At 40.8% G+C, this 27,553-nt stretch overlaps 1 protein-coding gene across 1 annotated transcript in view; it reads right to left on the bottom strand.

Moving 5' to 3' along the window:
* Window positions 1-1,170: 1,170 nt before the first annotated feature.
* Window positions 1,171-27,553, bottom strand: part of LOC121903841 (transmembrane protein 132D) — a 40,061-nt gene continuing 13,678 nt past the window's right edge. Inside the window, exons 4-11 of the mRNA XM_042421234.1 lie at window positions 23,349-24,225; window positions 14,161-14,298; window positions 9,530-9,722; window positions 7,457-7,600; window positions 3,908-4,113; window positions 3,369-3,633; window positions 2,963-3,154; window positions 1,171-2,874 (exon numbers count right to left, since the gene is read on the bottom strand). Coding sequence (XP_042277168.1) covers window positions 1,534-2,874; window positions 2,963-3,154; window positions 3,369-3,633; window positions 3,908-4,113; window positions 7,457-7,600; window positions 9,530-9,722; window positions 14,161-14,298; window positions 23,349-24,225 — 3,356 coding nt within the window. The 3' untranslated portion in view covers window positions 1,171-1,533. The remainder of the gene's footprint in view (window positions 2,875-2,962; window positions 3,155-3,368; window positions 3,634-3,907; window positions 4,114-7,456; window positions 7,601-9,529; window positions 9,723-14,160; window positions 14,299-23,348; window positions 24,226-27,553) is intronic.

A 27,553-nucleotide genomic window follows, 5' to 3' on the forward strand; every position in this document is an offset into this window, starting at 1 on the left:
TTAGATTTGTTGTAATAAGCCACGCCCACTTTAATCAATCATTACCAAATTTTATGCATCGACTGAGTCATGACCCAAAATCGTGCAAACTGAATTTCATTTGAATCCATGCAGCCAATTATGAGATACAAACTTTTTGCATTTGTGGTGCCCCCGGTGTGCTCAATGAACACTTATGGCCAATTTCCTGCTAAACCTCGCCCCTTGCAAATGCAATGGTAGCCTTGTTTTTTGACTGATATTGCTCATTTATAGTGGAATTGTCTATCTCAGTCCCCCAAGGCAGTATGCCAAAATTGGTGACGATTTCTCAAAAATTGTAGGAGGAGTTTTGAAGAAACTGATTTGGACAAATCTATCCAGGCACAAATGTGCGTGGCTTATATGGATAGATTGGCCTCAACCCACAGAATCCAGGAAAAAAAGAATGTAAACTTTGTTGTTATAGCACCACCATCTGACTGACATAGGTGATTATTGGTGCCTGAGTAGTGGGGGGCCATAGGAACCCACCTACCAAATTTGGTTGGTTTTGAATTAATGATTGCTGAGCCTCAGACACTTTCAGCGGAGAAAACAATAATAATCAGAACAAAAACAATAGGGTTCTACCACTTTGGGGTTTGAACCCAATAAGACCAACTTGAATTTACAAAGAAAAGGTCTTGGATATTGCATAATAGAAAAACATACATTCTGGTTATTATCATCTTTAATTAAAGCTACATTTTGGTCAAACCCACATCTGTCAAATTGAGTTCTGTATTACAACTGGAAATTGTAATACTGTAATATGTATTTTTGGATACTTAAAAGGACCAGTGTGTAGGATTTAGTGGCATCTAGCAGTGAGGTTGCAGACTGTAACTAACTGTATACCCCTGTCCCTCGCCTTCCAAGCGTGTAGAAGAACCTACGGTGGCCGCAAAATTCACGAAAAATGCAAAAGGCCCTCTCTAGAACCAGTGTTTGGTTTGTCTGTTCTGGGCTACTGTAAAAACATGGTGGTGCAACATGGTGGGCTCCGTGGAAGAGGACCCGCTCCCTATGTAGATATAAAAGGCTTATTCTAAGGTAAAGAAAACACAATGATTCTTATTTTCAGGTGATTATACGCTAATTAAAACATATTTATGAATATTATATTCCATATCTGCCAAGTCCGTTCCGCTAGATGCCACTAAATTCTACACACTGCACCTTTAAAAGTGTATCTTATACTGTATATACCAGCATGTGAGTGCAAAAATTTAGAGAAATATCCACATGCAGCATTAGCATTTGGTGGCTTTAAATGTTGTGTAAAGAAGAGTCCATCTGATCAACCATCTGAAACATTTCCACACATGTTCACTCTCCAGTATTAACAATAATATACAGTACATTTACATGTAAAAGGCCTTGATAGGTAATGAAATGTGGAGGAGGGTGATTTTGAAAATCACATATTCTTGACAGTTATTGGAGTTAACAAAGGCATTGAGGTGATCAAAGCCACATTTACTGTAATGTGAGGTCTGATCAGGTTCTGTATTATAACTGGTCCCCAGGCTCTGTGATGGGCACTTGGGGTTCCTCCTCACAACTGTCCTCTTTCCCAACCCAGTGGATGCCATGGCCATTCTCCCTGGAAGGGAGATGTGGTGAATGCTGGCGTTCCAGTGTGGAAAAGGTGGTGAACTGGACTCTCTTTCTCTTACTGGTGGGCGAGTGGAGGGACTCGGTGTGCATAGTTTTGCTCCTAAGGGACCCCACGCAGCTGAGGGGAGAGTCTGTAACAGAGGCCAGGCAACTTGGCCTTCTGGACAGAGAGGCAGTTTTATCAGGCCCAATGTCAATCACAGTGGTTGTAGTCTGGGAGTCTTGCTGAACAGGGCTTCCTGGCACGCTCATCACCAGCTCAGCATCTGTGCCTAGCCACACCCAATCATGCCTGTGCCCTGTGGGCTCCTGGCCATGAGAGGGAGGCTTCTTATGTCTGAACTTAACAACATATGAGATACAGTTTACTAAAAACACGAGGATGGCCAGGCAGAAGACCCCCAACAGAGCATACATGCCAATCTCTAAGTCCGTGAGGGGTCTGTTGGCCAACATTTCCTCACCACCAATCTCTATCTCTGCTGTCTCCTGTCCAGGCACCTCAACCTTGGTGGGGAAGTTGTTGTAGTTTACCAGGTTACCAGGGGCTTTCACAGTACTCGTGAAGCTAACGCTGCTCATATCCTCCACTATCATATTATCAGAGCCGTATACTCTGTTGCTGTCACTCGGGCTGCTCATCACACTGATATTAACCACGCTGGTAGGACTGCTGGGATTTCCAGAATTGCTCGTCTTACCCACTCCCCCGAGGCTGCCGCTGGTTATGAAGGTTCGTTCTGTAGATTTGATTGTGGTTGTGATCTTCTGCATGGCACTGTCCTCTCTCCCTGAGGTTGAGCTGCGCGGTGGGGTATCCTGGGATGGCTTCCTCTGCTTCCTCTCGCTATCCACCTCTTCCCCGTCATTCCCGTAGTCACTGCCGTTGTCCTTGTTGCCTCCAGTGCTGCTAACAGTGCTGCTGTCGATACTGCTGGTACTGCTGTCTGAGCGTCGGCTGTTCGTCTGAAACTTGACCTTGAGGCTGCCATTGCCCACAGCCACAGTGCTTTTGCGTTTGGACTTCTGGCAGGCCTCACAGATGGACATCTCTACTCTGACCAAAACTCCCTCTCCCTCTCCCTCTGCCACCACAGTTGGAGGCGTGCCCTGCACTGACACCACCCCCGGATCCAGAGATGTCACTATCACACGGTAATATGCCGGATCATAAATATCAAGTGGCGTCTGGTTGCCGTCACTGAACTGGACCCAGGCACTGACCAGAGCTTCCTGATGGGACAGGAAATAGAAGAAATTGTAATTAAGTTTTGAACCTTAAATTTATATTTGGGACATGTCAGTAGATTAAGATTGTTACCTGTTTGGGGCTCTGCAGAACCTCCTGTGTGGTTGTGGTTGCCAGAATGGCTCTGTTGCTTCCTGTACTGAGCTGCAGGGTCATGGAGAGGCCCGTAACGAGCTGAACCCCCAACTCTGTGATGGTCACTTTGTCATCCACGACTTTGATAGTCGTCTTAGCCAAGATTGTGTCAGACAGTGGAGAAAACACCTGTCACAGAACAATATCAGAAACAATAAATTAACTGGGGTGCCTCAAATTGTATCTCTTGTCAGTTTTAGGTTCTAAATCAAACTACTCAAAGAGGAAACCATCCCTTCCAGTCCAGTCTCTAACTAGCTGCTTCTTGCCATCTTAGCAAGGTACTGAATGATCACAACTACTGGGGCAAAGGTTAAACAAAACAGTAATTTAGTTTGGTTACCTGGATGGTGGTGCTCCCAAGGTCTCGTCCTGATAGCACCCTTCCTGCCTGTAGCCTTGCCACCCGGGGGTCTTCCACCTTCATAAAGTATCGAACCAGCCTTGTGACATCCACCTGCCAATCAGAGCCCAGGAAATAGACTTTGGGGTCCCGAGGGTCCGCTTGCTCGGCCACAAAGTGTGTTAGAACCCGCACCAAGGCGTGCTGAAACTGCAGCATGCAGCCCTTCCCCTTCCTGTCATCTTCTTCACTGTTCCAGCCAGGTCTGGGACATGAGCAGAAAAACACACATGCAGGTCACACCTGTCACCCGGTAAATGCTTTGACCTGCTATACTCCAATCACTCAACCCTGTCTCTTTGTTTGATTGGATCACATTGAGATATTGCAGTACATTATGTAATGGCATCAAAACCCTAAACCCTTGGAGAGATATAATTTGGATTTGTACGGGCTAAAGGATGCTTCTCAAAATCCCATCTGTAAACCACATAAGGAGGGTTTTTATTTTAAACAAATGGTTTATTTGGGTGTCCCACCTTTTGGAGGTTAGTATAGGCACCCTCCAGCTTTTGATCTGGCTCAGCTCCGTGTCTGACACCTCAATCTGGAGGGGGAGTTGGGGCATCCACACGTTCAGTTCAAGCTGAGCACTCAGGTAGCTGTAGGTGAAGTTCACCATCATCTTCACTTTGCCTTTTGTCTCCTTGCCATTTAAGAAAACATAGTCGCACCTGTCCGACACCTGGATAGGAGGAAATAAAGAGAATAACAATAAATTAGAATGTGAATGTCTTATCATTTTAATTTCCCTGAAAATATCAAAGAGTTTATGTAAGTGCGCCTGTGTAAACAGTCTATATCAAAGTCAGAATGAGATTATTGTCAGTGAAGGAGATGTTACTCGTCTATGCAATGACAAAAAATGATCAAATATTCTCATAAAAGTCACTATTTTAACAAATAGGCCATTTTTACAACAACAAATGGCCTTGCAGCAGTTTTACACTGCATGTGTTACCATAGTAATGTCAGCTGGCTGTAATAAACTACTGCGATGATCACCGGTCCGAAGCTTTACGAAGAGGCAGCATTGCAATTTTATGTAAATCAAAATATCATGTGGTGCAGAGCTGAACATCAGTCCTTCACAGCCAAGTGCATTCATTACACTGTAATTTCAAAGGTGACCTTGGAAAGTTTAGGCGACTGCTGAAAGATCTCATGGACATTTTGAGACATGAGTCAGGAGGTTTCATTGTTCCTCTCAACAGCCACTGCTTTAAACAAATTGGATAATTAACACAGCATTGAAATTCAGTCACCAGCCCCTTAAAGTGCACAGGGGACTGGGAAAAAAATGTGACTTTGACAGATAGCCTAAGGAGGAATACAAATGGCAAACAGATTCCCGCTCTTATTTGCGTCAACTCAGCAGTTAACTAGAGGATGTGCTGTCACAGGGACATGCTATTTTTGAGAGGATCTTGTGTCATCATTGCATTTGAGCGTCAGTCATCCTGCACCCGTGACCAGAGCTTAAGCTTTTGATAAACCACATCACAATGTGTCATCCTTGCAGCTAACTGTGATGCACTGACCTCTTCTCCACGAATAATCTTATGCTTCATTTCCAAAAGCAGATTTACAATATGTGGCACTGGAACCCTTGAACAGTTGTTATGGAAAATTTCTAATGCAAGCATGGAACAATAGACAAGACCAGAGTTCTCAGATTTTAATTCAGTGTGGAGGCAGTCAACCAGTCATCCATGATCTAAGACACTTTGCTCATTTCTTCTTTTTTTAAAGAGAATGTCTTCCAAGAGCTCCATGCTTACATTGAACTTCCATGAGCAATGTTCAAATGATATTTTGAAGCATCAGTTAAAAGGGAATGCCATTTTAATGTGCCATCCACCCACTCTTCTTAGTCACAAATCTCATTCTGTAGCCAAGAATATCCCTGTGTTTTTGGTGTCAAAATAGATATTTATTTAAAATTGGATTTCACTTTGATCAGTGGGTGGAGTATTAAAGACAGACAGAAATTTTAAAATGCTGAAATGCAGACTTCATTGCCAGTTGTGGCTGTATTTTCCTTTGCAAATAAAACAAGTTCCATAAGAATTATAATGAGTATGCAGAAGGAATTTATCTATTGCAAAGGGGCAAATTAAGTTCAAGTGTTACACTGAGTTGAGGCTCGATATAAATCACTTAATCAAGTTATTCAAATTGCTGTGCCACACCAAAACGTCCTGATTAATCAACCAAGTAGACATCTATACGCAATATGTCCCGTTTTTGAAGTATTCAAGTGTCAATCCTTCAATGCTGAACTGACAAACAGCATGCCTGTGCACATTTTAAGTCTCTCCATCATTTATGCACATTGGAAAAACCTTTCCATCACGGCAGATTAGACTTTGTTTTGCTTTGTTTTGTCACATGAGCTGCCCATTCTAGATAAATCCTTCCCATCTATCACAAGCAGATTTGATACTCTTCAGGCACACCAGAAGAGAAAAGATATCTGAGTCAAGCTGTTAGACTAAGAAGATTAAAGGGAATATTTGTGACTGAAGCTGCTATCTGGTCAGCAAATACACTGAGAGCGACAGTAAGCTTAGAACAACAGCAAAGACGGCTACATTACGGGGTGAAAAGAATGATTTAGTCCACATCCGGCCTCTTGACATCTTCACATAATCCTGCTTTTCTTACAACTGACACCCATCTGCACTTAATACATGTGCACTTACTGTATATACTGTACTGTGAATCCCATCTGAATAAAACACTACATTTATCTATTAACTGAGACATCTGGGGCCCTAAAACTGTGTAGGCTCATGACTAAAACTGTACGGACAAAGACAGAAATATGCACACACATTCTTTTCGTCAGATTTATAAAGCCATGCGTATGCATGATTCTGTTTTATAAATCTCAGTCATGTAGGAACTGGGCGCATGTGCACAAGCCTCATTTCCACTTCCATTAATAGCCATAAATGGATGATGACACGCCCTTAGCCAGCCGTTTTCATATCAATTGGCCGCCTGCTTCAACAGACTGCACACTTGTCAATGAAACAAACGGGGAAGAAGAACTGCAGTTTCACTGACGGTGTTGCACTGGGGAGGTTGTCCAACAGCCAGAACAGACGTCATCATCGGCAATGGTATCTCAGAAAAGTAATCAATGATTAGTTTGTAGTGCTCATAAATCACACCGTCTCCACCTCATCACATCACCCTCACCGTCATCATTTATGCATGTGGCTCCTGTTGTTTGCTAAACCTGCTTTGGGACATATTTGACCAGCAAAAAAACGTATTAAGGGGCTGGAGTTCACTGCATGTCTTTATTCTTTGTTTACATCGCCACTTTACCCTTGAGTAAATACATTCACAGCCCCTGACCTCAGGGGCCAGGGGCCCGACTTTCAATTTCATCAGTAAACAAAGCCGGCTTTTGGCAGTCAGCCGTGCTCAGGTTCACAGGATAAAAGGGACAAGTCACGGGATGGGAGCACAGCGGTAGACTGTGAGGTCATTTGTGGTGAGCGATTTAGCTCAGTGGCTGTTCATTGTCAGCGTGATTGATGGGTAATGTTGTCGAGCCCAACTAATAGTTTGTTTTATCGCGTGGAAAAGAGACAGAGGTGACTTTGGTACAACTTATTTGTCCACTGCTGTCCTTCCCATCACATATGAAACCAACCTTGCCCTCTGGCCAATTATCGTCACAGCAGGCAAACATCTCGCATTCTTTTAATTTATTGCTGCTAAAGTTATGTTGTTCTCAGGTAACCACTCGTAATTGAACATTTTTTACACAGTACTTCTGCACTGAATGTGATTAAGGCTGAATAAAGAAAATACTTTGTGAGTATAAAAACAAGTTCAGAGCAATTTCACCTTTTAACTTTTCATTGCCATTGTGTCTTTAATGAAATAGTCTTTAAGATTCCATTAACATCACAGTGCAACCTTTGTACTTGGAATGTGAGAAACCAAAGAAACTAGAAGTGATGTTCCCTGTATAGTATGTGAGGAGGGGGACGAGGAGTAAATCCTACCTTTAGGACATCCTCATCAGTGGAGCTACAGTCTGTGTAGTCAGATACATCAGTCACTACCCCATCTTCTTCCACAGCGACTGTCCTCACAGGCATCACCACCTTCTTTCCAGTCAGTACAGCTGTGTTCAGGATCTCCGTGTCCTGCAGAGATGCCGGGAAAATCAGTCATAACATCCAAATAACAAACGGTTTAATTTTACATCTCAGACATTCAGCGGATATTTTCATGTGGGAGAAATGACCAGACAAGTTTTTGGGGGAGGATAGCTATCCCATAGCTAACACTATGGGATGCAAGTAGAGGAGGAAGGTAGGGAAGACGAGGGCGATGAAGTGTGACTCGGTGACTCATGTGACCCACCAGTCCTGATGAGGTAAGAAGGCTGTTCTCCCTTTGGGAAGCCCGGGGCAGGGTGGGAGGGGGGGCTGAGTCACCTGGATGAGACCAGGGCACCACATGGAAGGGAGAGCTAATCTTAGGCTTTCTGCACAGACCTGTCCCTCAGAGCAATTCCCTATCACTTCAAACATGGACAAATAACCAGAACCCTGCATAAAAACTAAGATTAACGTCTACAAATATACATTACAGCCTGTTCTTTAATACTCAGTGCATTATTAGATTGGTTTTCCTGTTTCCCTGTACATGTATCAATGTTATGTTGAGGGGTTTTGTTTAAATGAATCAATATTGAATACTATTATTATATTGAAGTACAAGTAGTCGTAAAAAATCTCTTTGTCACTCTGTGCATATGTGTGCATCCATGGATACTTAGAGCATGAAATTGAAGCAGATGGATATGTGTCCCTCTTCTGTGAAAATACACTGTTTTAAATGAAGTTGAAATAATTGAATAATGTGTGTATGTGTGTGCGAATTAGTATGAGAGCAGTGGAGCACAGCCGGGTCAAGTTCTGTGAAGGATCAGTTAAATCAAATTTAAAGAGACACTTGGCCACTCAGAGTATGAAAATGAAGCAGATGGATACGTGTCCCTCGGCTGTAAAACTGGTTTAAATGAGGCAGAAATAACTCAACATAATTTTTTTTCTTTTACTGTCATTACAATGTAGTTAAAAAACACAGATCTGAGGCCCATGTCAAGGAGGCTTTCAGCATTATATAGAAGTATTGAGCAGCAGCACTAGTAGAAGTTCACAGAGCAAGGCTAAGAGTGATCAGTCAACGCTAATGTCCCTTCGAGCCAACCATCAAATCTCCTCATGTTTGGCCCTCAGCCTGAGGTCAGCTTCTAATCCACAAGAGAGATGAACCATGTCAAATTCACAAATCAGGATAGCATATCCTCATGGCTTCACGCACTCCAGCACCATTATGATGGAAATTCAGGAGACAGCACTGTGAAATATGCCCACAAGTTTAACTAAAGAAGGTATGATATGATATAATTATTGTAAACTTTTCAAATGTATAAATTACATATTACTTCAATAATATGTGGGCAAACAAAAGCTGATAAATTACTCAAAAAGGCTGTTTCTACAAAAAAAAAAAAAAAGTCTGAGTATATTATGTGACAGGATATAAACCAATCATTCCTGCAAACAACGGTATCCTAAGAGGTCATTGGCCCAGGTGACAGATAAATCAGATTCAATATGGTGTAAACGCCTGTGTAATGTTCCGTATTTAGTGGTGGATATTATATCATGGATTAATTATAGCGGTAGCATGATAAAGAGGCACAGCACCAAAATAGAAGCACATAAAGCAGCTGTTGGGAGGAGAGGATGACCACATTATTACACGGCAGAACAGAGCAGAACAACACAGAAGAGAGACATCAGCTAGCTGACAGTCAACAACACAAGGTCACTCTCTTCTCAAAATAGAACCCATTTACTAAACAATCCAAAGCATATCCAGCCTTCTGTGTATGCAAACCAGACAGGAATGGATCAGAGCAAAGTGCATTTTATGATATTTTCATGCACCAACGCTCCAACGGATGCAGTGTTGTCATTATTGGAAACGGTGCTGTCGGTAACATTGGTGCTGGTTTTAATAATGATTAGGTGTGACGTGTAAGCTGTCAGTTGACTCACCATTACAAGTGGAGCCAAACCAACAAAGTCTCTCTGAGTGGTATAGATCCTCATAGCTCCTTCGGTCTTGGCAACATTTTTGGATCCTGACGGGAGCTCCAGCTTCCATATGATCACCTGGCTGTCAAGAGGACTGCTCAGCTCTTCAACCTCAAAATCCATCTGAAGCACCTCAAGCAGACTGCTTTCAAGCCTGGATGAGAAGCAAAGATCTGAGTTAGGTAGACAGATATGCATACAATAGCTACAGGCATGGGGGTTATTGAAAATACTCAACTGTGTACCAGCATTACAGCAAAATGAGACATACTGTAAAATTAATGTTACAGCAGCTTTCCAATGTCATGTTTTCTTTTTTCTTTCATTTGGTGCTTTTAGTGTGCAGACTATTTTGGAAGGATCTTACTCTTAAACCTTCATTATGTAAATTAGCAGCAGAAATATTTCTACCACAGCCACTGATATAGTTATTTCACAATTGGTGTCTGCAGTTCCCTCTCCACAGGTTATTCTAAATTCCTGTAGAGATAATGATGTCTGAATAAAGGTGCAATGATTGTACAGCAGTGCATCCTGCATTTTCAGTGTGTGGCTCAGTGTTCACAAGTCAATGTAGATCCAAATCGTTATGCACAAAGGAAACTGCAAAACATGGGCTTTTCTTTTATTGTGTCTTTGTTGGAGTCTGATGTTGAAACACATTGCAGTTGATAAATTGGTGTTTAAAAAAAAAAGTCTACTTTCCCTTGGGCTCATCTTGTCTTTATGTACACAAAATGTATCAAAAATATGCAAAAAAATCTTCATAGTGAGTGACTGATGTATAAAGAGAACTGTATACAGCATTGGAGGCAGGGCTCTGTTCATTCCTATCAAGGTTGCTCAGTGGTGCATTAAGCCAAAATCCACTCCCTGCTGTGAAGAAATTACCTGGATGAAAACATACTGCGCACGCTCTATGGGCCGCATGTGTCCATGGCATGGAGCATGCTCACTAGAGACTTCCGCTGGCTGAGACGGCTAACTTCCAGTTTAGCCCTCTGGCTAACTTGAATGGGGATAAAACAATTCAATTGTGCGGCTCTTCTAAACTTTCAAAATGTGATCGGACCAAATGGATCAAAATCTGATAGTGAAACGAACCATTTCGTGGGTGTTGTGACACTCACTGATTTATGTCTCTTTCACAGTGTAAATCTATGGGAAAAAAGTCTTTTTGGGCCAGTGTGCATCACGTGACGTTGTAATTACACAGTTTGGCAGCTATGTCAAATTTGCTTCGAAGCCTGGTGCTGTTCCTGTATCCAGCTCTCTTTATACATGTATTGTGTATTGCCGCCATGTATTTACAGTATTTAAAACCCCTTTTACAGGATTATCATTTTAAAATGACTGGAGTTGGAAACATAAAAAAGACAGCCAGTTGCAGCAATTTTAACACGCTGATGGAGCAAAAGGTAGTTTAAGTACCTAGCTAGTTACAGCCATAGACTGTATAGTTAGTTGCCACTGAAGTGGACAAAATCGATGCTGGAAAGAAATGTGAGATTTGCTTAAAAAATGTTGAATCACTTTGATTGACTTTGACTAATATCAAACTTTAAAATCTGCATCTTTAATCTCATATTTGAGAAATTGTTGGGGTTATTGAAAGAAAAGTAGAAAGTAGCTTCGGTGAGACTGGATTTCCAGTGAGATTGGATATCCTGCTGATAATTCATTGTGAGATACTATGACATTGGCCCTGTGGATAGAAAGTGTGGAGATGTTGTTGGAGAGGAATATGATCCCAGTAGTTGCGACAAGACCCCAATCCCCCTTTTTTAACTTTGAAGAGGGCTTTGCATCTCCGGGCATTTTCACAAACTAAACCAAAGAAAAGATGAGCTGAATTCCACTGTGCTACCCTGAAGTTGCTGGTACAGTGAAATGTGAACAGAATAAAAGGTGGTCTCAGGACAACAGCATCCTGCATACACAACAAAGTATAAGCCTTTGTAACTTATAATGACCTCAGTGTTGCCAGCTAGAACAGACTGTCCTAGCTATGGATTCAATTTTCTCCCATAGCTGAAGTTTTAGTATCCTGGGTTTTATTTCGTGGTATTGTATTGAACTATAGAAAAGATATATTGGTGAACAAAAACACAATAAGCATGCACACACCCACGTAGACATTATCAAACTCATTGCATTGCTGTGTGTACATGTTAAAAATATCTGTGTCAGAGCTGTGCAGACACACACTAAGTCCTGCTTACTGCATGAAAATGACCTCTGAAGAGATGCATACCAGCCGCCCTTCTGCATTAAAGCAACAACAACTGGAGAAACTGCAAATCATATTTAGTTAATCCTCCATTAAGTTCCAAACTCGACAACAAAGCATACAAAAGTCCTGCTCTGTATCCCCCTCTCACTCAATGCACCATTATATTTGCCCTTATCAAGGGGAAGACATGGATTTAGTGTAATTGAATAATCTGAACATATTGCACAGAGACCTGAGATTAAAAGATAATGTCATTCTGGTCAAGTATCAAAACAAGATATGCTTGACTCACATAAGCATGCCTATATCCCCTTAAGTATGCATTAGCACAGATATCCATAAGATAGGGGATGCTGTTGTGCTATTTACACCCTCGGTCATTCTTGAGAAGCTTGCAGTGGAATCATGCTTCAACAACTTGTTTATGGCCGGAAGCCTGTCTGTGAGTAGCAATACTTAAGATCCAAACCAAGCCTTTATCCTGTGACGGAGGATAAAAAAAGCTTTAATGTACAGATACAGCAAATACTTTTAGTGCTCACTAAAAGCAGGGAGACAAAAAGTCAAAGAAATCCCCACTGTGGTGTGACAGTAGACGGTCTCTGCAGGGGTTCTTTTAGTTTCATGACATTTTAGAGAGGATTAGCCAAAATGACTGAGTGAAAAAATGTGTTAACCCATAAAGAAATTGTGATAAACAATGTCATAATCCACGCCGAATGGGGAAAACATCTTAATGAGGTCAAACCAATAATGACAAGCACAGATAAGGTCAGTGTTCTGTCTCTGTTTAAAGCAAGCTGTGCCTATTGTTGTATGACCTCTGAGAGTCAGTGTTAGACAAACCTGCATGTTTAGCTTCAGGGAGTTTAAACTAATTGCTGTTTTAGAGCAAGTTGACCTTTTTAATATCATATTGAATAAAATTACTTCCTTTATTGCGACACATTTTTCTACTTCTAGTAGTATTTTTTCTCTGTTATTCATCCTGCGAAAGTTGGCTGCATACACTTGCTCTTTTCCAGCAATGCCAACCATTCTCACACAGATTAGAGCTTTAGTTTTACAAGCATTTCTTGGAGCTGCTCTAGAGGCAGAATTAATCTTACTGTTTGAGCACTGGCAAGCTTCAATGGCAAAAAGTATTAAAAGAAAGTGCACGAAAACAACAGATATGTCTTCTCCTGAATGTAGGTTGCATTTAAGATGGTTGGACGGCCAGCTAGAACAATAAGCTCACATTTCTAGATTACTCATTGTGCCTATGTTACATTTTTTAGTAAGCTAGACATACAATATGTACTATACAAGAATTGAAACAGAGGCTTAACTTAGCCAAAAGAAATCATTTCTGCCTCCAAGGAACCAACAAACACAATTTTCCATTTACACCTGGTAAGTGCATATTACAGTTTCCCAACCTGTCTGGAGATTCAAAGTAAAGACAGGCCAATGTTTTGACAGCATGATAAAAAGCAAATGTGCAAGAAAGAGAAGGATTTAATAGACATAGCTTGAACTCAGTGCCCTTTTTTTAAAAAAAAGAAAAGGTGTCCTGTAATCTCAGGGGACATGGGCCACGTGCATGTGGCCAAACATCTAAATGAACTCAACTCATCACAGTTCAATGAAAATAAAGCTGCACTCAACTGAACTTGAAAGGACAACTGAGATAAGCTGCTTGTTGGGGGAAGGGCGTAGCCCCATTTAATGAGGTTATGGGGCAAGTTAAGTACGTCTTAGAAGCCCAAAGGTCTGAGTTTGGACAACCTGTAAACATCTTGTAAATAGTTTACGTCTTAGGTTTTGAAATGGCTATTAGTCTGTATTTTTCAGTTTGGTATAACCCCTTGCATTGATTGAAGCTATGAAGTCATAGGTTAAAATATGTTTACTGCATGCTAGAAATGCATAGACATGCACATCTGGTAAATGTTTACAAATGATTAAAGCACAGAGGAGAAGTGTGCAATAAAGGGGGAAAAGCAATAGCTGTTTACAAGGAGCAGCTTTACAGGTGCACCTGCAGGCAACCCGTGCTCTGAGAGTATAAGAGATGTCCTCCCAGGACACGGCACAGTGTGCTTCTGCAGTAAGCCCTTGTCAGGCAGGCATGGTGCAGGTGGTTTGTCTTCTACTCCACAGGTGCAGAGACAAATACCGATATGCTTTGCAGGATATACATTACAAGAGTACCACTTTTAACAGCTAGAGACACTGGCATCCAACAACACATGAAAAATTCCCTTCAGGCTGTAGCAGTGCTGTTTGTCTATTCAAACAATAGCAATTGAAGCCAATTAAGATGCACATAGATAGTACACAGTGGTATAACATGATGCATAGAGAACAGACTTGCCTTTTTCCAGGTATGGGAGCCTTCCTCTGACAAATAACAGCGATGGCTCCATCTGCACCCATATCCAGAGTGATGTCCCACAGTAAAGAGTTACTGGGTGTTGCCGTTCGAAAGGTCACACCTTTCTTTACTGTCGCTCTGTGAAAAATCAGAAACCGAAAGGTCAAGTATGTACTAAATGTAAAATGAACCATATTAACAAAGCAATGGAATTCGGGGCGACAAATGGTTATTTTCCCAAAGTTTAAATGATATGTAATGTGATCAATAACCAAACACATTTCTATCTATCCCTTTTTCATGTCTTTTTGAATTTGTCTGTGATATACTAAGTTATAGATTTTTAGAATTGTCAGGAAATCCAGCCCCATTTATTAATTCAAACTACCTGTTCGGGTTATTACCATAAATTCAGGATTTCCAAAAAAAGATAGTCTCATATATTTGATATTATACATAAAACAATAATTAAGTAAACAATATTTTTACACTATAACTTGTAAATCAAATAAAAACAAAGTGGAGGAAACTGTGAAAGAAAATGTAGAAAATCTGTTATCTACTACAATTCCAAACCCCTTTCATTTGAAACAGGAAAGAAAACATCGGTCTTCCTATTTGTCTATTTGTGCGCATTATTTAACCTGCAATAATGAATCATTAGTTTTCTTGGCCTCTAATTTGTAAATGGTGTGCATTATGCAGCTGAACATGGAAACCTTCCCATGGGGTTTCCCATTATAAGCAGCTTGCTGTAGGTCAAATGTTAATGAGATATTCCTCTACAAGAATTGCGATCAAGTAAAGCCAGGAAAAGGATGCATACTCTACTCTTAATACTAAATACGCTCAACAAATATTGCTTTATTCTATATACTCAAAGCTCTGATAAGACTCCCTGAATAGCCAGTAACAGCTCAGACAAGTTGCCTCAAATAGTTCAGAACAACATCCTCATGTAATTCTTTGGTTTTCATCTGCATGCAAAGCTGTGTGGTTTATCTCTGAATCTTTGAGATAAACACAAAGTGTTGAGCGCATTACGAGTCTCTGAGGAGGTGTAATCTATGATAGGAGCAACAGCAATCTGATGCTGAGCACTCCTCCTGCTTTGAGTTGGGGGTTGGACTTGGAAAAGTCAGGCAAAAGGAGAGGAGACATTGCTCCCTGTGCAGCACAAAGAAGCAAAACAGACTAGCAACATGCATTATCTCTTAATTGAAGTATTTAAGATAACCTCTTAATTGTTTTGTGGTATATTTATGTGCACATGTTTGTGAGTGACTGGGTTGTAAAACCTTTCTTTGTGAAAACATCTGCACATGCAGCTTCTCTATCTGTAAGGGAGATCTCAAGTGGCCACTAATCCTGGCATGGAAGTTTCTGCTGTGTAGCCACACTGTCTGAATTGACCTTCTGTCTAAACCGCTGGAGCGCAAGATAGAAAGGTCTCCCTTTTTCTTTCTCAGGATGAATGAACTTGGCTCATTTTGCGGCATTTGTGACACTCTTAAAAGTTCAAGGGCTCACAGGTTAAAGGTGACGATTAAGAAGGAATGAGCAATGTCTTCTTCAATAATGGTTTTAATCTTGCGCCATGATGATCCGGGGGGAGACAGCAGGTTTCCATTCCAGCTGCACACTCCAACAGCTGCTGATTTATCTGATTACATAACAAAAGTTCAACCAGGGAGGGCTAAAAGGTGAACTCATCTGGTGCCATGAGTGGCTGGAAAACAAAAACCTCCAAGTCTTTTTGTCATGACTGCACATGGTTGAATACACAGTTTAATCACACTTCAGTGGAAACTGGGCAGTTGTGTTGAAGCCTCGGCCTGAATACATTGAATTTACAAATGGAAGATTTTCCCCTGCAGCAAACTCCGACTTGAACCAAATGCTGTAGGTGTTTTGTGGGTTCTGTGTTAGTATAGTAAATGAAGGTGACTAGCTTCTCTGTGTACTGTGCATTAGAGTGAGTGACAGTAGAGAGCAGAAAGAGGTAGCTAGTCCATCGTTATCAGTCAGAGGGTTCCCGGGAGGCAGCAGAGTAAACAACACAGGAGACAAACACTCAGTCTGGGCTAAATGAGCAAAGAGAAATCCATGAGGGTTTGATGTAAAGGGGCTACAGCTGTGTGATTTGGATGAAAGTTGAAGTGATAACCAGAAGGAAAGTGGCTGCACCCTGTAACCCCTGTTAACAACAATACAATCAAATGAAATATGGCACACGGTTGTACAACCATTTTGCAAATCAACTGTTTACATTTAAGTTACACAGAAAAAAAATATTCAGAATACTTAATGATTGTGCTTATTGCAACTTCCTAATGCAGACAGTTGTGTTTATTTCATTGGTGCCTTGCAGACTTGCATGTAAGATAACATTTTATTTTAACCAATATTCATAATTCATAATGTCTCTTTTTCTCCGTCTTCTCACATTTTGTTTAAACCCTTTAAGTGCTGAAAATATTTTTTTATAAAACACCATTGATATTTAATACATTACAAATTACACATGCAATATTTATCAAAAACTATTGCAAAAATGGCAATATTTTTTATTATACTAACATAACTATGTTTTAAAATAATGTTTTAATATTGTGCTGCCTATTTCAACTAACATTTCAGTTCCTATTTTTATGCATAATTGCACTACAGATGCTGACAGTAGAGAATTATAAGTGCAACGTGATAATTTGCTTCCAATGGGGAAAAACTTTAATCCGGCATAATCAATGAAGTAAGCAGGATGGCACGCTCAGTGTATTAATGAGAAAACCTAGGAGGACTGTTAATCTAGTAATGGCTGAACAACATGCCCTGCTGTGATGAAACACCTCTGTGTATTGAGCTGAGAGGAGCAGGGTCTAACTAATAAAAAGTGACAGTAACAAGAAGACTTATCTGAAGCCCTTCTCTTCCTCTTTTCTCTCCCTCTGTGCAAGAAAAAAAAAAAAAAAAAAAAGAAGAAGAAAAAAAGCCCTTGAGACTGGAGGAGGTTTTTCTTATGAGTGGTTGGGAGCAGGAACCAGTGTCTATGGCTTTGGTTAGCGGCCCCTGAGGAGGCAGCGGGCAGCGGGAAGCACCAGGGCAGGGAAGATGGATGGCTATGGAGACTGAGGCTGATAGTGTGTGAGAAAAGCAGCTCTCAGGTGCTGCACCTGCCATCCATCTCACTTCTGACCAGGCAAGGCATGAGTGGCACTATTGTTTCACTTTTTACATTCACTTACACACATGAAAATCCTACATATGCACACTAGCGAACTGGCGCACAAATACGTACATACTCACTCTTCCAAATATACTCAAAGCAGCCCATGGCCCTTGGCCTTCCCTTCCTTTATTTATTTGTGGAATGCAGTTTTCTTTATACACATTTAAAAGATCACAGAACCATGGCCAACAAAAGAAAGAAAAACAGTGAGACAATACAAAGCAGCAAATACGCAACAAAATGAAACCGAGACTGAGACTGATCAAAGACCTGCAAGATAGATTGTATTCTCTGTGTGAGCTAGACAGCCTGGCCCAGATGCATTTCATCACCAAGCCTGATATCAAGATGCTACATAGGGTTTGTAATTACTTCCCTGATATAATTTGTGTTCCCATCCTTGGATTTGTGAATGCATCACTGCAGGGCCACATGGACCACTGGTGAACCCCAGTGCAATCGGAAACAGATGCAATCGTTAATTATGCAGGCAAATGTCCACCGTTTAGCCAGTCTGATGGCCAGCCATCAGCAACGTGCTTATCGTACTTATGGAGCAGTTTAGGGAGTTGGGGAGAAGCTCATGCCAACACTCCTGCCAGATGGCAGGCACCACAGCAGTAAAATGGATGTAAAAGTCATATTTGACACACAGATGAATGATTAGGCTCCCTGGTTGAAGAGCTCACTGACACAGTGTCCTGTAGATACAGAAGTTTATTTATTGCGACAATGCTGTCTCTACTGTAACTAAAACCCATAGAACAAGACAAACTATTGCCTGTCATTGCTGACTTTTAATAGCTACTAAGAAGAGAACAAAACAAAAAAATCATACGTCATGCCATTCAACTTACTGAGCAAACACCAAAGGGATCATCTAATTGCCCTTCACGTGGATAGTGTGATAATGGAGGTACAATACTTTAACTATGACCTTTATCAAAGTCTCACTGAGAATGACAGGTTCATTTTGCTGGAATGAACAGGTGTGGCTTGTCTTTTTCTCAATCGACCTCAAATTTGAATGTCCCTTGACTCCAGCCATAGACATCAATAACAGGTTTATCATGCTGATGAGAGAGTATTAAGCAAAGCTTAATGGGACATTCAGACAGTGATAAAGCACACAGACAGCTGTTGAGGACTGGATGCACAGGGCCTGTTAATGTGCTGATAAGTTCGGGGAGGGTAGCACTGTGATACTTACTCTGTAAGTTAGAGGAACAGTGAGTGTATTATGTCATGTTTATGGGATGTAAAAAATGGAATTTTCTTTCAATATATATTGTATTGACATAACTGCACATCATGTGAGTTTAATTACTACGAAGCTTCCCAACAAGATTGCCAATCTTCCACCCAAGCGACAGTAGCTGAGAGGAAAGGAGAGGAGAGGAGAGGAGAGGAGAGGAGAGGAGAGGAGAGGAGAGGAGAGGAGAGGAGAGGAGAGACATTAAAGCTATCTGCTTTTTGTTCAGAAACATGTGGGACTGAGTAAAGGAATTAAAGCAGCAATGATTAAAAGTGACAGGATGAAGAGGGGAAATCAGGATTTCTCTTTTGGCTTCATTGCTTCAGAAAAAAATCTAAAGATAGAAAGAAAACGAAACCAACTAATTAATTCAAATACATGGTCTTACCCTATAAAATACATGAATGCACAGCTATTGGAATAGCACAATTTAATGTCCAAACCAGACAAGCATGAAGTGTCGGATAAGGCACACTCACCTTCATGTTTCTTCAGGGGGGGTTTCAGCACACCATAAAATAACAGCAAACCTGAGACAAATTTATAAAACCTACTGCTAACTCAAGTCTGAAACCTGAAGAGGAGGACAAGTTCATCCATGCACAGCTGTCCGCTCAATCAATATTTACCTATTCCAGCATTCACAATTGATTTGAGTAAGTGACTGTCTAAGTGAATGAATTCAGGAGCAGGTGGAAGAGGAATAAATAATCCATGACTCCCCTCTTGACTGTCTCCTCACCTGCTCACCTCCACTGGAGCATGCATGGGCACGTCAAGGCGGAAGTAACTCAGAAATGATTTATTTTTCAGGAAGTATTGATTGTGCACCACAGTGTTTCTCAAGCTACCTGGGAGGACTGTAACTACTGTCCAGAAACAAGAACACTTGGATTTCTGCCTTCGAGGACTTTGTTGTTGAGCCTGTGTCTTATGTCAGGTCACCTTACCAGACATCACCCAACATTACAACAAACACAGACCCTAGTTTATACACAAACTAGGGTCAAACTAAACCACACATGAAAGAAGGATTTATGACATGCTGTATTCATGATCCAAATCTACACACAAACCAAATAAACAATTGAAATATACAAGGAAAACGCATGTCACACCTCCCAATAGACCATTATTCATCAGCTTGGAGTAAAGCAGATAGTGTCTTGAATGATAACAGAAAAATCAGTCTCTAATCAAGTTAGCATAAATCCCTACTTGTCTGTTCTGACAGATAACCTAAACAACTGTAGCTATGCTGCAAAGTGGTTCACTTTGATCTCTGTCTGGATGATGATAACAAAAGGTATTATGCTGCAAATGACCACGAAAACCATCAGTGAAATGGTGGGAGCAAGATAGAGACATCTAATTCAAAAACAATTTTGAGGTGCCAGTCTCCCATGTGGCATCATTTCACCTTAAAAAAGGACTAAGACTAAGTCTTGTTTTTCTTTCTTTTGTTCATTTGTATTTTTTTTCCTTCAATGAATGACAAGTTAGAGATCAAGCCTAAAGATGAGTTTACTTCACGTGGTTAAGGCACTAATTTTAAGAAAATATTTATGTACATTTCATTAAAGGGGACACTACGTGCTTTTTGTGATTTTCTGTCATTTATTTGTTGTTATAATGTTGGATGTCTATGTTAAATGTCTATGTTAATGTTGTTCAAGTCAAAAGCCTGCTCTGAACGTTTGCAGTCACCTCTACTTCTCCATCGAACATCAGATTGTTCGCACATGACATGCCCACAAACAGCCATCTGTTCCATAGCCTTTGTTGCTAAGGTTGTTCCATGTACTGTTCGCCTTCGCCTTGTCCATGATTGGACTACTATTGTTAGTTTACGTTGCCTGGAAGTCTGCTGAGAGGTACCGGGAGCTAACTAGTCAGAACAGATTGGATTCATCAGGTGGGGGGGCCTTAAAGAGACAGGAGCTAAAACGGCTGAGGGGCTAAGGGGAGTTTTTTGAACTGTGAATCATGCAAAGATATTCCAGTGGAGTTCCAGAATAAAAACTATAGACCTGGAAATGTGCATGATAAAAATCTCTGTATGAAATTAGCCTCCATTATTAAAGATGTCATGGAGACCTCTAGAAAGATAACTGTATTGGTTTAGGCTGGTACTACCAATGCTCTCATCTCCAATCAAACAGGAACATTATGCATTGAAAAATGAGAACAGAGCCTTACACTAACTTTTGATGCTGGTAATCCCCATGATCATTATACATTTAGTAGCTTTGATGGTGCCGGATTTCTGCAAGAAGAGAACTGATACTTTTAGTCACAACTTTCACAACTTTTCGCAGCTGCAGTCTCTGTCCTTTCAGTGTATGAACTCGGCAAACAAAGTAATCATATCCAAAAATCTGAGTCGACAAAAACAATGTAATTATTGACAGTCTGATACAGGACAATGCCAATGAGTTTTGGTCAGATACTGAACAGAAGGTCAGAGAGTTTTCAAACAACAAACTGAAAATTGATCCAAAGTCTAGTGAAATTGAAAGAGCCCATCACACTGGAAATGTGAAACAAAGCAGAAAAGCAAGACCAATTGTAGTGAAATTCTTAAGGTAAAAAGACAAAGAACTCATACTTGCCAAGGTGAGAGTTCACCTCAAGAACATTAAAACATATGTAAATGAGGACTTCTCTGAATTGCTATGGAAGAAGAGAGCAGACCTCATTCCAGCAATGAAACAGGCCAGGGAATGAGGAAATTATGCTGTCATTAACTACAACAGACTGGTAGTTAAACCACAATAGCCTCAGCAGACGACGGAAACCACACAGCATGAGTGAATCTGTGCCAGCAGGACCCCCATACATATGGTGACTACTTTTTAATATGTTTTTTCTCCCCTACCAAACCATCATGACATCATCTCTACCCAAGTAATCTGACACCTTTACCAAAACTTCCCTACATCAGTGTCTGGCTTATTACATGCACTTTTCCAATATTTTAATAGCTTTTTATCAGAAGTTGGTCTCCTCTGTCCTCCAAGATTCCACCTAGCAACCATAGTCCTCCTCAGTTTATGAACTCTCCAATCAATGATAATTTTCATTTCTTACCAGTTACAGAGGATGAGGTACGGGAGATCTTAATCAATCTAAAAGATTCTTCTTCAGGTTCTGATAACGTTGACAGTAAACTACTGATATCCATACATGAGTACATTGTGAAACCTCTATCTCACATTTTCAATCTCTCATTGGAAAAGGGAATTGTTCCTCCTGAACTAAAAATAGTCAAGATTATTCCTATTTATAAAGAAGATGACCCAGCTGTCTTCAACTATTAGAGACCCGTATCCATCCTGCCTGCTATATCAAAAGTACTTGAAAGGTTTGTCTATCAAAGATTAATTGAACATCTTAATAAGTACAATATTATATATACACATCAATATGGATTTAGAAAGAGACATTCAACATATATATATCTAATTAATGAAAAATACAAAGCTAGAGATAGAAAGGAAAACACTATAGGTATTTTTTTAGACTTATCAAAGGCATTTTACACAGTCAATCACCATATTCTTCTTCAGAAGTTTTCACATCTTGGAGTAAAAAAACAATGCACTGCTCTGTTTCACCAGTTACCTTAAAGATAGACAGCAATTTGTATCCTATAATGGAACCAATTCTCCTTTTCTTGCCATACTCTGCGGCGTACCACAAGGCTCAATTCTTGGGCCCTTGTTATTTTTGATATATATTAATGGCCTCTATAATGTCTCAGACAAGCTGTCTAAAATTTTATTTGTAGATGAGACAAGTGTCTTCTATTCACATAAAAATCCTGACACCATCATTAATATGTTAAATGAAGAACATAGTAAGCTGTCTATTTGGTTTAAGTCCAAGAAACTATCAACATTAAAAAAAACAAGCTTCATCTTTTTTGGTCTTAACTCCTCATTTAAAATTGTAATCGATAACGTCCCCGTAACTAATGTGTGTTCTACCTGATTCCTTGGTGTTCTGCTTGATGAATTCTTATCTTGGAAACCTCATATCATGGCCATAACCATGAAAATGGCAAAGATATACTAGGCAAAACAGGTCCCTTAATCAAGACTGAGGTAGCCACTATGTTATTATTCTATGGTTTATCTGTATATTAATTATTGTAATATAACTTTGGCTAGTACTCATCAGACCAAACTTGAGCCCATATACCATATTCAGAAACAAGCTCTAAGAATAATAAGTTGTATACATCGAAGACAGTCCTTTCAGCCTCTATTTCTTCATTTAGGTGTCCTCAGTGTTTATTAAGTGATACATCTCCAGATTGGTTTATTTGTTCCTTAAAAAGAACCCTTCCCCCCTTTTTTATGACATATTTGCATACAATTATTAATTCCATAATTACTCCACACGTAGCTGTTGTCTCCTTAGAATGCCACTTTTCAAGCCACTGGAGGGTTTTTCTGCAATTCTCCTTCAAATTTCCTTGCAAATCATATATTGTATCTTTTTTAAAATTTTGATATGTGTAAATAAAGAAATGAAACAAATCAATTCCCCATTCTGAATTCTTACTGACCACTTAACTTGAACGTCATTGATTTGCAGAGCCCTCTGAAGTGATGACAGAATTGCACTTGCAACTTGGTAATATTGGCACCACCATGTTGCCAGTCACATCAGTGCTGACCACAGAAACCACAGTCTTACCTGAGAGTGAAGTTAGTAAGCTGAGCAGAGCTGGCCATGAGTATGTAGAAGGTGGCGATGTCAGTCTTCTTTAGTGGTTTGGAGGATGTCCGAATTACGATGGCATTGCCAAGCTTGAGTCGAGAAAGAGTCGCCATTCCTTTGGGCACCTGCAGGAGACGCACACTGCCAATCCTCTGCATGGGAGTGACAGGAACATACTCGGCCTGCTGTTGTGAGCTCCCCCAGCGGCTTCCATCCAGAGAATTACACTTCCCATTGACTTTGGGCTGAGCCTGGTAGTACAGCTCCACGGGGTTCCCAGTAGATGGGTCCTGCCTCTCCCTGCTGGTGCCCTCTGAACCAGGAGCAAACCAGCCAGGCGCAGGTGCCAGCTCAGCCATGCAGGTTCCCCTCTCGCCTCCCATGGCACAGGAACCCCTCACCTCCTGGGTTTGCCAGAAAGCATACACTGTCACACACGGTAGCTCATCCACACCTCCTTCCCCTCTGCCCCAGTCTCTCCCTGCTATATAGAAGAGCACCCGCACTTTGGGCTTGGAGGAGAAAACCCGAGGGGTCAGCACAAAGGCCTGGATTTTCCAGTTAAACGTGAAGACCTCTGGAGCACTGAAGAGCCGCACAGACTGGACCAGATCTAGAGGCACGAGCTGCTCTGTGGACATAGTGCCATAGCTGGCGTTGACAGCAGGCTGGCGGCTGGCTCTTAAGATAACAAAGGACTGCGTGTGACTCTGCATGCTGGAGTTCCTCATGAAGTCCTGCCCGGCCTCCTTTAGGAAGAGGTAGTCAGCATCCCGCACCTCATAGGTGACCGGCAAGAAGACGGGGAAAGGCACTGGGCTCTTACTGTCAGTCAGTTCTTTACTGCTCAGGTCTGTAAGAAAACAGAAAATTACACTTGGCTTGTTACAGACCATCAGAATATATCATAGTATCACATATCCTAGCAACTTAAAGCCAACTTAACACAGAAACAGAACTAAGGAATACAGTTCTCTGCTACATCTGAGACTAAAATACTGTGAAAAATACCAGCAGTGTTCCAGGAACTAACACTTGAGCACAAAAGTCAGCCGAGGTCAACTGATCAACTGAATGGGGCATCAAAGTATTAGACTAAAAGGCCTCTGAGCTTAATCTTAAAATTCCTGTAAGAGAGCACATAGGTGAAATAATGTAAATTACAACAAGAGAAGCTTGGGAGTGTTTTAGTTTGTGAGCCAGCAGTCAGAAATGAAAAACAGCAAGTACTTGCACGTAGCAGCAGTTTAACTCTGTGGCTTTGCTTAATAATATCCATGTCACAAAAAGAGAATATAACTTATTAATGATTACTTAATTTCATATAGAATTAACTTTAAAAAAAGAAAAACATGTTTACTTGGTTACTAAAATATAGCTGTCAAGAGATTTCAAAATGAGAAATTTCCCTTATAAATAGTGCCTGTCAGTGTGTATTTCCATAGTTCCTCTCTGCTGCCCCAGTTTCATCTCTCACATGGTTGATCTGCTTTCTCTATATAGGGAGAAAAGGTGGGATCTGATACATCTGGCACAAGGTTGAAATCAACCATCAAAAAGTAGGATTAAAATGGCTTTTCAGATTGTCAGCAGGCTGTGAATACCCAGCAGATCCTCCTTTAAAAAAAAAAAACAAGAACAGTGGAGCAGCATCACGTGAAGTAAAACACCAGATTTAACTGAGAATATTTAGCTAACTGAAACAGAAACATATCTGATGAACTGTATATTCAGTAAGATATGCATTTATGTATTAGTCGATTGTGGTGCAGTATACCACTACAATGATTGCAAGGATTACTGGCTGACTGTTAAATACTGATCACACACAGCAGAGAATGACCTTTTTATATGCGACCAAAGTGAGTAAAAACAAACTGACAGCATAAATATTCCCTGATCTGGTTTAAAAGCTTGATGGTGAGTGTTTGCCTCATTGGAAATGAGAGGCAGAGGTCACCCGGCCATCATGTGTCCTCATTAAACATCTATTTTGATAGAATTATAAAGATTATGGCAGCTGACCTGAGTATGCACTGTTCATCTCATGGCTAATTGCCCTCCTTGGTGAATTAAGGACAAAAAAACACTGGTGTTTACCCTGGAGATTATAACAAAATGGATGAAGCCGTACTAAACATGGCATTCATAGTGAAAAACAGCATTAGAGCAATTCAAACCTAAAGAAACCATCATCACGCTGCATAGTATATCAAATGAACAATGTTGTGTAAGATGCATTTGTGAAATTTTGACAAAAGATGCCAGATAGAGTGTCTGTCACTTAATTAATAATTATCATTTATCTAATAAGGACAGCTTAGAGCCTTTCTGTGTCAAAATCAGTCATCATGTCGGTCATGGTTGCTGGCATTTGATGGGTCGGTCTATCATGGTCTCTTCTGCTTTTCATCTCCACTCATACACCCCAGCAAAGAGCCTGTCATGATGGTCTGACAGTTCACACTGCAACGACTATACTGTATGTGTCACAGTCATGTCAACCCAGGAGCCCTTAGAGGAAGACAATGGCATTTCTCTCTTTCTCTCTCTCTCTTGAAGAAACAGACATGAGTGTCAGTCATGTTCGCTATGTGGGCGACAAACTGCATGAGGCTGAGACTGGAGCTGGGAATGGGGTTGTCCTGGCTTAGCCAACCAGTGGCCACAGTGACAGATGTGCTGTTTAATACCAGAGCTGGCAGCAGCTCCGGCTGGAGTGAATATAAACTGGCTCACTGTCTCCAGGAGGGAGAGTGCACCGCCAATGTAGCAACAAAGTACTTCACATGCGAGCTCATCCCTTTACAGTTGGGTTTGATGGGTCATCTGTGCTCTTCCCACTATTTTACATGTTTTCTTTTTCATGAAAGCCAAAGAAAACCATTACATTAGTCATACAGAGCACACAGCAGATTTGTATGTTGTGAATATAGTAGCAGGCCTTGTTTGTTTCTGATACATGACAGGCTAGCAATATAACGTAGAATCCCTCTTTGCCAATATTATGAATATTTAACAAGTAACCAATGTAGGCAAAACTCTACTGTACTTCTGTGGTCCTCTCATCATGATAAGAGTCCTGCCTTCAACTGATAAACATGAGAGCAAATCCGCTGCACCAGCTGTTCCAGCCTCTCAAATCACTTCTTTTGAAGACCCTGAGCTTCTCTTCCTCCTTGGCTGAGTCAGAAAGCATCAGTGTTGCCATGCAGATGTTACAACTGCCTTTAAAAGCCACATCTTCAAGACTGCTCTCCTGTAGACTTAACAAGTTCGATGCCTGGCATTGTTGCTTTATTCTTTTTTTCGTGTGTGCTTTAAAAAAAACCTGAATATTCCCTTTATGCCAGGCTTAAAACATGTGTTGTTGATTAAATCTTTGTTGATCCCTCTCTGTTTACAAATTAAAATGCTCTCTGTATGAAATTAGATTTATGAGTTGTTGGTTGTTTTTTTTTTAACAAACCATTTTAAACTAAAACTGAATTTGAGCAACCGCAACAGCAGAAAATTAATTTCAGGTCGGGATCTCCTTTCCAAAATGGATGTGTGACTTTTTGAAATAGAGCTTCTGATGTGTGCATTATCCCTCAGTCATGCTGTGTTTTTAGTTTGGCCACTTGTATGAAACAAATACAGTCCAGTAATAGCTTTGCTGTCTTGCAGTAAAACGAAAATAGAAAGTAATCGTGGCACTTTGAAGTATAGTTCTGTAACTGAGATCTGCTCTATGGTGTATGTAAGTACGTTTACTTACAGAGCTCAAAGTTGTACTATGCAGGATTTGTCGGTTGGTGTTTGTAAACACACAGCACTTTAAGTTGGGCCCTCCACCCCGAGCAAGAGAAAGAGAGAGCAGCGGTGGAAGAGCAAGATAGCGAGTGAATAAAGAGAGTGAGTAAGTAAAATGTTATTTTCTGATTGTTTCACAGTGGTTAGGTTCTAAAGCATAAATAAACACACCTACACCTCCGCACAACCCTGCGAGAAGATGCCACATTGCTGGATTTTGTGTGAATGCAGAGCTTCATCCTGTCCACTGTGGCCTCTCTGCTCTGCGTGTGTGTAGCTGAGCCCCGCCCTCAGTCGAGCAGACACACAGACCTCCAGCTCTTTATACATCCAAGACACAGAGACAGAGGGCAGAGCGGAGCAGAGGAGAGAGACGGAGACAGGGA

Source organism: Thunnus maccoyii, chromosome 9 (assembly GCF_910596095.1).
Source record: "Thunnus maccoyii chromosome 9, fThuMac1.1, whole genome shotgun sequence".
In the NCBI taxonomy this organism is placed as follows: domain Eukaryota; kingdom Metazoa; phylum Chordata; class Actinopteri; order Scombriformes; family Scombridae; genus Thunnus; species Thunnus maccoyii.